Here is a 12342-nt window from a genome sequence, read left to right on the forward strand (position 1 = left end):
GTTTCAAATGATTGGATTGGAATATCTTGGTCTCAACACGTGGGTATGTGATTCTCTCTCAGAAAATGAATCTCGCAATGAAGTGTGTGTTCTGAGTGTTTCTCTCACGAATGAGAGATGGGTGAAGGGGTATATAGGCAGCACACAAAATCCAAGCGTTACACACAAAGTGGCAAACTCGATGACACCGAAGTTAGAAACTCGATGGTACCGAATAGCACAAAGGTAGCAACATTTGAATCTCGATGAAACCGATATATGAAACTCGGTGGCACCGAAAAGGTAGCTAACGGTTAGATGGCCAAACTCGATGGCACCGATACTCAAACTCAGAAATCCTGATTTTGTGTACCGAGCACCCGAAAGTTGGTTACCCAAACTCGGTAGCACCGATATTTATTCGGTTGCACCGATTTGGTGGGAATGGCTAGGGTTTCTGTGTGAGGTCAAACTCGGTGGGACCGAAATGTGAAAGTTGGTGACACCGAATTTGTGTATATGGAATTTGACAGAGTGGATATGTGGGAAAATGACTTGGTATTTTGGTGGCTAACTTTGAGCATTTTCAGCAATCAATTCATTTTACTACCTCACCCCCTTTTAATAGTATAGGCTTTCCTGTGAACTCAAAAGTGATTTCTCACAAATATAAAATGAAGAGTCTTTCAACTTGAAGCTTGAGCCAATCCTATTTCTTTCTTGCATCAAGGGGCATCTCCACATAAGCCTTTAGCCATAGCATCTATTGAACTTTTCTGAAATATACTTGGAAAACATATTAGTCCAATGATGCATATGTTGTGATCAATTATCAAAACCATCCAAGGAAGCAATTGTGTTTTCAAGCAAATGTGATTATATGGACATGGAGGGAATATCAGACGCATATATGGAAGCAGTGAACTGTAGAAAGTTTCAGAATATTATGGAACATATTTTTCTATATGGAAACGAAATTTTTATTCAATTTTCTATTATTATCCGTCTCCAAGTGTTACTCGATGTCCTTTTCTTGATTTTCACGTGTAATTAACTTGAACAACAAAAATATTCCCCCGTCACGGTTTAGAAGGCCTGCTTGCAAATTATCTGGAACCTAGGTGGTTACTGATTGATTGTAAGATGGGTTAAAAATAGCATTCGCACTACATATGCATATAAAAATAGTACAACGGCTAATTAGTTGTTAGAAGTAAATGCAATGCATCCTTAACCTTGTCTATTACGGAAATGCACTTAAATTTAAATGTGCCTTCTAAACCTTAACAAAGGCAGTAGTACATGAAAACAAAGGTGGACCCACGTTCAAATTCTGACCAACCGTGATTTCTGAGAGCAGTTAATTCTATGAAGCAGATTACAAGGAAACAACCAAGCAAAGTACACATGCTTCTACTAATCTAACCTAACGGTTAAAGCAATCTCATCCTACAGCGTTGGGCTGGTCTGATGCGAGGCTAGGGAAGTGTGATCCCTAGTGGTGCCCAACACTAATCGCACGGCAATCGGAGGGCGCGCATGCGACCGGCCATGAGCTGCGGCCGGTCGGCCGTTGTACAACACTTTTCATATATATTTAGGAAAACACTGACACCGTTATACAATCTTCTTACTAGTGGCAGATCCAATAGCTTTTTCCTAGTCCTACCGCAAAACCACAAGCCAAAGTGCACAGATTGTCATTTTTCCGTCTGGAACATCGTGGGGTTTGGCCAACGATCTACGGGCAAGGCCGGGCAGCTAGAAAGTCCCGTCGAATCCGGGCATGTCATCTTGCAGGTTCCATCCGCTCCAGTACTGCGCCCCTGTGCCGCAGTTGGCATCTGCCGCCGGAGCCGTCCCTCCGACCTCGCCAACATCGCTGCCCCCCTGCGGTGCTGCTGCGGCACCGGTCATTTGCTGCCACGCGCTCAGGTCGATGCCGTAGCCGCCGCCCCCGCCGCTGGCCGTAAAGCTTGCCGACTGGGACAGCATCTGCCTCAGGATGTCGGCCGGGATGAACGCGTCGACGGCGCCGGCCAGCGCGCCTGCACCGCTGCCCTGGATAGCCGTCGTCGCCGCAGTAGACACCTCCGCGGTGACGGTGGAGGGGGCCTTGGCGCCGCCCTTAGCCCCACCCCCACCGTTGCGCCTGTTCTTGCGGCCGCCACCGACGGGCACGTCGCGGAGCGTGCCGCCCTCGGTCCAGTGCCGGCGGCACGCCCGGCAGAAGTACCGCGGCTGCTTGCGGCTGTAGTTGTTGTAGTAGCAGAACTTGGTGTTGGCCGACCTGCAGCGCGGGCACTGCCGCGGCGGCGGGCGCGGCAGCGGCGGGTGTCCCGCGTGCCTGCCCCCCTGCCTCACCTCCACGGCCTCGACGCCGCCAGCCGCGCTGACGCCGACGCCACCGTACAGCCCGGCCTGCTGCACCAGAGCGCCGCACGAGAAGCCCTGCGCCACGACGGAGGAAGGCGGCGGCTGCCTAGGGATCAGGTAAGAGAGGGGCGACGAAGCGGAAGAGGAAGAAGAGCCGGGCAGAAAGGGCGACGCCATGGCTGGCCGGTCCGCGCGGCGAGGGCCAGGGCAGCAGCCTGCTAGTGCTGGCGCTGGCGGCGGCGAGGCGGGCGCGCTTGCTGCTGCGCGGGGAGGAAGACGACGACGACCAGGTGGAAGAAGAGGAGTTCCACGGTGAGGCTCTGTGCATGTCGCTCGGACCGGCTGGTCTGGCGCCGCAGCTGCCCTCCCCTGCCTCGTTGCGATCTCCTTCTCCTTGCTTGCGCAACAAACAACTGTGACTGTGGGAGGTGGTGCTGGCTCTCGCCGGGAAGCTAAGGTGAATCGGAGGCGTCTCGGCGGTCGTGTCTGCGCTGGTTATATAGGGAGCGGGAGCGCGCGCGCGCGCGCTTCGATTAGGCGAGGGAGGGAGGGAGGGAGAGGCGGCTTGTTTGCTTAGGGGTTAAGGCCATAGTGGAGGGAGGGGACGGAGATCTGCGCGCGCAACGGGAAAGCTTCGCACCAAGCAAACATACTACGTGGAACGACAATGTGCCACGGACAGGTGACGATGGGCGGGGGCCCTAATCGCGCGCGCTTTTGCCGAGTACAGTCAAGGCCAGTTGTCCTTGTTCGTGGCAAAGAGGTATTATTGTTTTATTTTAAACAAAGTAGAGAGCCCTCATATACACGCACATACACTCACCTCACACGCATATTTTATCATTATGAATACCTTTAAAAGACGGGGTTGATATCATCTTGAGATTTATAGTAAATTGCTGAAAACCACTACATTTGTGACAAGGGTACTTTAAAACCATCATTTTTACGAAAAATAGCGAAAAACAGCCACTTCTGTGATAAGTGAGTAACAAAAAACAGTAATTCAAAATTGAGCCACGCCTAACAGCAAATCTGATGGGTTAGCCCCACATGTCACGGTGATGTGGCAAAGACTAGTCCTAGTCAAAGTTTGACCTGTTGACGTGGACTCGGATCCCGCTTGTTTGTCTCACACCACCTTCTTCCTCAAATTTCTCTCCCCCTCCCCTTCTTAGTTCTCACCAGCGCAACCGGCAGCTGGAGGCCGAGCTGAAAGAGGGGTGCACGTTGGCAAGCCCCGCCCCGAGCGTGCCTCGGTCCGCGCCTCACGCTCGCCTCGTCGGCAAGTGCCATCATGCGCCTGCCTCGCCTCGCGCCTTGCCGCGCTGCCGCCTGGTGCTCCCCTCGCAGGCAAGCCCTACCCGTCCGCACTTGCAGCGATGTCGTACCATGCCCATGCCTACAGCGCCCCCGACCACGTCGTGCCCCCGGTAAGCTCGCGCCTGCAAATCCATGGTCCTGTGCCCCATGCCCACCGGCATGCCAGTGCTTGTCACACTGCCGACCACCGCCCGCGCTTGCAGCGCCGTTGTATCGTGCCCGCGTTGCGCCGTTGCCGCCCTGTCGATTCGCAATTGACTATGACAGCGTCCGTCGTTGCTAGTTGTCGTGGAGCGGCCCGAAGCTCCGCTATCCTGCAGCAGCAACGAGCTCAAGCCATCGGCGGATATGAAGAGAGAGGGGAATAGAGATGTGAGGAGGAAGAAGGAGATGTGGGGTGGACAGGTGGGTCATTTGCCACCAAAGCATATTATCCACGTAGGCATGCCACGTCAGCCTGACATGCGGGGCCAACCCGTCATATTTTCTGTTAGGCGCGGCTCAGTTTTGAATTAGTGCTTTTTGTTACTTACTTGCCATAGAAGTGGTGGTCTTTCGTTATTTTCGAAAAAGTGGTCGTTTTGGAGTATCCTTGCCATAAATGTGGTGGTTTCGGTAATTTACTCTAAGATTTACGAAGTCACATAGGCGCCTCATAGTCGATGGCTCCTCACACCGAATGCGCATCACCGAAAATTCTAAAATAAATTCTAAAATAAATATGAGCACCACGACTTGAACCCTCGCGGGTTGGAAATATGACAGTCCGTCGACTTGAACCCTCCCGGGTTGGAAATATGACAGTCCATCTAACCATCCAACATAGGTTGGTTCGCCACGACTCGTGTTTAAGTACTCGTTTTTAAGGAAAAACTAACCATCGCCCGGCGGATCGCACTAGCCGCATCCGTCACTTCCTCGGGTTGATACGCGTTGAAGTGACGTCCCGCATAGCGGTTCTGCAATTGGGACTATGTTTCTGAAATATGTACGGTGATGCAATAGTCTACGACAGGTCTATGTTTTGCAATAAAACCTTTATTACGGGATTTTTTTTTGCATTAGATCTTATGTGACAGCCCGATGCCGACGTTTCAGAAGATTCCCCCTTCTATTCTGTTTCCGTCGTGTGATTAGATTTATTCGTTGCATCGTCATGTAGTTTGCATCATCGCATCATGCATGACATCATGTCAACTGTGTTTTGTCGGTGTTGCTTGTTGCCGTGTTGTTGGGTGTTAGTGCCTTGTGAGTGGCGTTGTTTATTGGAGCGTTGAGAGAGGGTGCGCGAGAGCCACCGCTAAACCCTGTTGCACCGCGAACCTCTCCCCTCCTCTCCTCTTGTATTTGTTTTTACGGTTTGCTAAAGTTTCTATTTTAACCCCTACTTAAAAAAAGGTTTGTCTTCTTTTAAAGAAAATCATTTTATTAAATGTGGGGCAACCCTTGGGTTTTTCTCTTATTTCTTGTTTTGTTTCATTTCAAACCAGGGTTGCATTTTTATTTCTAAAAGGTGTTTGATTTTATTCTTTTGTTAAAAAGGGTTTTGTTTTATTCTTTAAAAAGGGGGTTTTATTTTATTCGTTTAAAAAAATGCCCAAGCTATTTTATAGTTGGGGTATATTTTTTTCAAAAGGAGTCAACAACATTTATTTTTTATTTTTTTGTTTAAAGCCTATTTCTTTTGTTTTGTTTGAGTTGCTGTTTTTTAAAGGGAGAAAAAAAAACCAAATAGCAAAGAGGGAGCCGGCCAAGGCCCACCTGGCCCAACCCTAGCGGCAACCCCCCTCGCCCCGGTCCTCCTCGTCTTCCCCCTCTCGCGCCGTCCTCGTCCTCCCCAGCGTTTCCTCCCAAGCCCGATCCCCTCCAGCCCCAGGTTCCTCTGCCCCGATCCCGTTCCCTCCTGCTCGCCCTCACCCCCGACCTCCTCTGCCTCGCCGGCCTCAAGCTGCTGCTGCAGCCCCGCCGCCAGCAGTGCCCCGCCGCCGTGCCACGCCGCGCCGCCCTCCTACAGCAGGCGTGGTCGCCGTCAGCCCCGCGCACGAGGGGGAGTTCGCCGGGCAGTAGCTCCCCTGCCGCGCCGCCTCATTCCGTTCGTCGCTCTGCCCGTGCTGTCCTCGCCTCCAGGACCCCGCTGACCTCGTCTGTTCCCGCCGCCGGAACCCATGGCCTCGCCCTCGCGAGCTCGCCGGTCGCCGATTCCCCGCGTCGCCGGCCGGCCCGAGGTCTTCGTCCGTCCCCGCCTCCGGTTGCCGAGCCCCGCCGTGCTCGCCCCATGCCGAGGTTGTTGTCGCCGTTTTTCTGTAGATGTTGCTCTTTGTGGCTGCTTAGCCGATGCTGGCTGTAGATTATTGTTGCGCCCTATTGCTGTTGTTGTGCGTAGGTTGCTGTCGTTTGCTTGCTATTGCTGTCGAGTGTTGTAGCCTGCTGCCGCTGTTGCTCCGTGTTGCCGCATGCCGCTGCTGCTGCCTGTTGCTAGGCGTTGCCTGCTTGCCTGCGTTAGCTGTTGCTGCTCTTGCTATTGCCTGCCTACCGTGTTGCTAGCTGCTAGTTCTGCTGCTGTCGACTGCTGCTAGCTGCTGCTAGGTGGCTTAGTGCTTGTTGTTTGCCAGCTGCTGCTAGCTGAGCCACTTGTTGTTGCTATAGTTAGTTGTTGTGCTGCAGTTTGATGCTTGCTATGCCGCCGCTAGTTGGTGTTGTTGTCCCATGCTGTTGCCGAGCTTGCTGTGCTGTGGCCGAAGTTAGTTGTTGTAGTTGTTGTCGGCCGCTGCCCGCTAGATGCTGTTGTGTCGCCTGCCGTCGTCGAGTAGACCATTCCCTCCTTCATGGAGCCGACAATTCGATGAGCACCACGTCGTCCTCGACGACCCCGGAAACGAGTTCGACTTCCTCGACGTTGCCGGCGACCCGTTTCGACTACCGACGCCGAAGACCGTGTACCACGATGACTTCCACTACGACCTCGACTTCCACGACGTCCACGACGACCGTTGATCTCCTTCACCGGTCCGAACCCCTCCGATTCGCACGCTTCGAAGGTATACCGATGAGACGTGTCGTGTACCGAACGTATGTGTTGTATGAGTGGTATGTATGTATGCACGTATGTTGCCCGTGCACGTTGTCCCTCTTATGTTGTTGCCCAACACATGAGAACCCAAGATACGGGATCACCCCATCTTAATTTAACGTTCCCGCATGCGCTCCCTATTTGTGGCATCGATATCTCGACGAGTTGTCGGGATAGGAATGTTGCCGTGGCATCGTTTCCGTTTTGCCGCCATGGTTCGTTTTCGCTCGCCGTGGCGACACCCTACTTCTTTCCCTTCCTGCCCGTGGTTGAAATTGCATGCATAACGCAGTCATGGCATATAATCTGGTGTTGCATGTTCTTGTGCCATAGCTCCGATCCATACTCCGCGTGTTAACCGACTAGGATGACACGTAGAACCGTCGCTTTACCCCTTGCCATGTTAACAACATTTAATACTGCGTGTTAAATAATCGGGAGTGAATTAAATAAATAAACGTGGAGTTTCATCGATATGCAACCCGTTGCATATCGAGCTTCATTTAATGTGTAGTGTCTGCGTGAGGTGAATTGCCATGCCATCCCTTGCATCATTGAACTGATCATGCATCATAGTAGGTTATGCATCATGTTGTGCATCGTGTGGTGAATATATGTGTTGATGTTTGTTTCCGGTTTGCTCCGTCTCGATAGATTTCCGCAAGCGTGTCGGAATGTGAGGACCCGTTCGACTACGTTGGTTCGCCGACTTCGCGGAGTTGTTCTTCTTCCAAGCGGGATCTCAGGCAAGATGATCATTTTCCGAGATACCATTACTATCATTGCCATGCTAGTTTTACCGTTGCTGCCGTTTATGTCTCGTTGCCTACCACATGTTAAATATCAGCCTCTCAACAATGCCATGATTACCTTCAACCTGTTCGACCTAGCAAACCACTGATTGGCTATGTTACCGCTTGCTTAACCCTGTGTTAGCGTTGCTAGTTGCAGGTGCAGTTGCTTCCATGTGATAACATGGGTTCCTTGTTATATCACCATATTAAATGCTATTTGATTTAATGCACCTATACACTTGGTAAAAGGTGGAAGGCTCGGCCTTTCTAGCCTGGTGTTTTGTTCCACCTTTGCCCCCTTAGTTTCGGCTACCGGTGTTATGTTCCATAAACGAGCGCTCCTAACACGATCGGGGTTGTTATGGGGACCCCCTTGATAATTTGTTTTAGATTAAAGCTGGTCTGGCAAGGCCCAACTTTGGTACTACATTTGCCTAATAACCTAATAATAATGCATGGGGACCCGCCGGCACCCGCGGACTAATTTAATCAACCCCCGGGCCAGTGCTCCTCATGAGTGTTGGTCCACCCACCTAGCAGTCGGCGGTGCCACCACGGGGCAACTCGAGGTTTGGTTCCCGTCCACTTTGTATAGACGGTGTGTCCTGAGAACGAGATACGCGGCTCTTATCGGGTTCGTCGACACACCGGGTGGCCTTGCTGGATTATTTTTACCTTTGACGAGATATCTTGTGCATCGGGATTCCGGTGATGCTTTGGGTAATCTCAGAGTTGAGGTTTTCCACTAGGGAATCCGACGAGATCGCGAGCTTCGTGATTGAGGATTTCTATGCGACTTGTGGTAATTTGTGATGGACTAGTTGGAGCACCCCTGCAGGGTTAAATATTTTCGGAAAGCCGTGCCCGCGGTTATGTGGCAACGTGGAAACTTTGTTTAACACTGGTTCTAGATAACTTGAAGTTAACTTAATTAAAATATGCCAACTGTGTGCGTAACCGTGACTGTCTCTTTCGTGAGTTCCTTCTCCGATCGAGGACACGGTGGGGTTATGTCTGACGTAGGTAGGTGTTCAGGATCATTCATTCGATCATCTGTAGTTCACGTCCGCTATGCGTAGATCTTCCCCCTCTTACTTCTTGTACTCGTAAGTTTAGCCACCAAACATATGCTTAGCCGCTGCTGCAACCTCACCACTTAACCAGGCCTCACCCATTAAGCTTTGCTAGTCTTGATACCTTGGGAAATGAGATTGCTGAGTCCCCTGTGGCTCACAGATTACTACAACACCATTTGCAGGTACATATAAAGGTTACTTGACGCGAGCGCGTTGATTGTTCATTTGGAGTTGCTTCTTCTTCTTCTTCATCATCGATCTAGGATGGGTTCTAGGCCGGCAACCTGGGATAGCAAGGATGGACGTCGTTCTTATTTTTCTCATTTGTTTTCGTCCATAGTCGTACCCTGCTCTTACTCTTGATGATTATGTAATGTACTTATGTGACTCTGATGTAGCTTGTGGCGAGTGTAAGCCAATTCTATATATCTCTTATTTTCAGTACATGTACGTGTAACGATATCCATTCTTGCAACACGACGAGATGCGCTTCTGTCCCTGACGAGGCCCTCGTGCCAAATTGAGGATAGGGTCGCATCTTGGGCATGACAAGTTGGTATCAGAGCAGTACCGACCTAGGAGCCCCCTTGATTGATCGAACTTGGCCGAGTCGAGGTTAGTGAAAAACTGCTTTGAGTCTAGTTATATATCGGAGAGTAGGATTCTTTTTTGTTCTCTTCTATGCTCTGGTGAGGAATCTTGACGTAATAATTTAATTCTACTCCTCTTCTCACTCAGAAAAATTTAGGATCACGCGGATATTTTTGGAATCTATATGATGCCGATGTGACGGAGTTCTGTCTATGTGCCTCATATCTGCTCTAAGTCTCAGGGGAGTTGAGCTCCAGGGGATTCTTGAGCACATCGTTATCATTCAGATTTCTTAGTATCTCAGAACGAAGGATGTTCGTAATTGCTTCAATACTAGTAGTGGCGAGATAACCCCGATGTCCCCAGTACTGGTGCAGATTGTTCGGGAGTACTATCATACTTTGTATCATTGTGATCACGAGGGTCTGTTGTAGATGAAGGTCCGAGATTCTGGTTGTGTGTTGACGGATGTGATACAGGTGACGGGTTAGTATAGGAGTTGTGTGATATTACTCCTTGTATCCGTGTACCAGATTGCATGACCGGATATTTCGGGAATTCATAGGTGGGAATTCAAGTAGTTGCTTATAGGACAATCTTCCAACAAATACATGATGTTAGGTTGGGGTTCGACATCTAGTGGATTCCTGTCCACGAAAATATCGGACGAAATCTTTCTCATGAGTTTGTTCTGGCTTGTTTCATAAGCCTCACCCTTTGTGTTGTTGGAATGTGGTAATTCATGTTGCTTCGGTGTCAAGTGGTGATTTCAGATCTTTCCAAGAGGTGTTCTCATAGTTTTTATGTGAGAATGCAAATTCTTTTGTTCGTTCAATTGTCATGTCAATTCTTGTCAATCGGAGTCGTCATGTTAATTCTTTTCAACCGGTGTGTTTCTCTCCAAGTGGATTCCATCCTCTCCAAAAAATTTTGCAAGATCATTCTCTCATTTTATTCCGGAGTTCATCTCATCTGTCCCAAATTCTCTTTGTTTTTCCCCGCCCTCCCGCCCTTTTCTTCAGTGATTCAATTTTCATCCAAGAGTTTTCTTTTCTTTGTGCTCCCGCTGTCTCTTCTTTTCTCTCTTAGCCGGTGATTCATGGTGAAGATTCTCAGGAGCTTCGTGTTCATCTTTCTTTAGTCTTGTTATCTTTTCCCGGTGAATTCAATTTAATTATCTGTGTTCATTATATCCTATTCACCCTTGTATTTTTTTCCCATGTTGGAAATTCTTATCAGTCTTCTTGTTATGCATTCCTCTCTATTCTATCCGGAGTGTTAAAGATATTTCAGTGGTTTCTCGTTTTCAATTCTTTTAATTATTTCGAGGTGCTAACCTCATCTAGTTCTCTTCATACCCGTGCAATATCTCTCTTCTAAGCAATCTTTTCTAACGGTGGTTTCTTTGAGTGGGCCCTTAACCCACAGGTTCTTTCCCATGATCTTACCTGGCTCTTTTATTCTTTTCCGGAGATCTCTCATTCTTTTCAACTATGACGTAAGCATGATTTTCATCAGTCATATTCCTTTTTCAATATCTATTTGAATTATTCTCATATTTGGCTGAACCTTTCATTCTTCATTATTCCGGAGTGTCTCATTATCCTTGGTGCTGTTTCTCGTCATCATTCTCAGCTTGCAAATTCGAAGGAGTGTTTCTCTCAATCTTGGTCCATTCTATTGTAGATTCATCATTTCAGCTTTGTACCATCATCTTAATTGTTGTCAGTCATGGGTAATCCCTTTCGTGCCATCTGATGCTTCTCTGAGTTGTTTTTATTTCTCGTTCCTCCGAAGGCCATCATTTCTGAAGATTCTTCGTTCTCAGCTTGCAGCTTTCATCTTCAATTCTTCTCCATTGTTGTCTCTTCGTTTGTATCTCGTTTATCCGGTGCCTTGTTCTAGTTTTTCTCAGGTGGCTCATGAGCTCTTCATTCTCATGTTTCTCCATTAATTCGTGGTGTTCCATTGAATTATGAATTCTTACCGGTGTTTCTTGCAACAATTCTTCTAGTTTGTGCTCATATTTCTCCTCAATCTTTTCAGAAGAATAAGTTGTATGCTAGATCTGTTGTTTGTCATCAATTAAATTGATGAAGGATAAGCATAACATAATTCTTATTCTTGTTTCATCAAATGATTTCAATTCTCCGTCCGGAGTGGCTCTCGATATCAATTCCTTTTCTCTAGTGTTCTTATCTTTCTTTTCCGGAGTTCTAAGCTTTTATCAAGTATCTCTTGTGAAGTTTCATCTAAATCTTGGCAGGTCATAATCATATTCTTTTCTACCTTCATATCTTTGCATTGTTCATTTGTATACGGAGGTCCTTCTTGGTGGTTCGTCAAGATTTCATTCATTCTGAAGTGTTCTTCAAGATTCTTGTTGGAGAACCTCAAATATCCGTTCTCTTGCATTCCCAAGTGCATTTGTTCTTCCTTTATCCTTTGAGGTGGTATTATAGCATTCTTGTTAGTGTAGGAGTTTCGAAGAGATTTCCTTTCAAGTATGAGATAATTAAACCCACCAATTCTATGATCATGAGATATTTTTTTCAACTCATGATTTCTTCGTCGAGCTATCTTGGTTTGGACTTCACCTAAAGCTTTCCTATGGATTGTTGCTATCATGGTGCTTGTCATTAATCCAAGTTCTCAATGTATCCTCTTGGTGTAAGAAACTGTTCATATCTTGTTTCTCCCAATCAATCCTTGTTTCTGTAAGTGGATGGTTGTCACTTCATTAGTTTGAAAAGGTTTCCATAAGCCCACTACTATCTTGTTCCTCGATGTTGATTTTCCAACTACTACGTCAATTCTCTATCCGGAGGCTCTTCAATTCTATTGTGATGATAGTTTTCATTCTGTTGCTTCATTCTCTTCTTCCATATGAGTTAGTTCCTATTCTCTTGTTCCGGAGGCTTTGTGATGTTGCTCTTTGGGTCAATCTTGTTGTTCTATCAAGATCATGGTGTTCCCTTGCTCTACTTAGTTGTTTGTGGTGCATATTGTGTAATTCTCTCTTATCGAATTTTTGGTCCCATTTTCCTACCGAAGTGCTGCCGAAATTTTCCGTGAATTCTTGCTTCTTTCTCATTTCATTCCTCGTCGCTTTGCAACCTTCAAGGATCATTGT

The 12342-nt window shown here is 48.0% G+C and overlaps 1 protein-coding gene across 1 annotated transcript; it reads right to left on the reverse strand.

Moving 5' to 3' along the window:
• Nucleotides 1–1552: 1552 nt before the first annotated feature.
• Nucleotides 1553–2888, reverse strand: LOC123410072 (dof zinc finger protein DOF1.6-like). The gene has a single exon (XM_045102964.1). The coding sequence runs from the start codon at nt 2530–2532 to the stop codon at nt 1741–1743; it is 792 nt and encodes a 263-aa protein (XP_044958899.1). The 5' UTR covers nt 2533–2888; the 3' UTR covers nt 1553–1740.
• Nucleotides 2889–12342: the final 9454 nt, after the last annotated feature.

The sequence above is a fragment of the Hordeum vulgare genome, chromosome 1H (genome assembly GCF_904849725.1).
Source record: "Hordeum vulgare subsp. vulgare chromosome 1H, MorexV3_pseudomolecules_assembly, whole genome shotgun sequence".
NCBI classification, from domain to species: Eukaryota; Viridiplantae; Streptophyta; class Magnoliopsida; order Poales; family Poaceae; genus Hordeum; species Hordeum vulgare.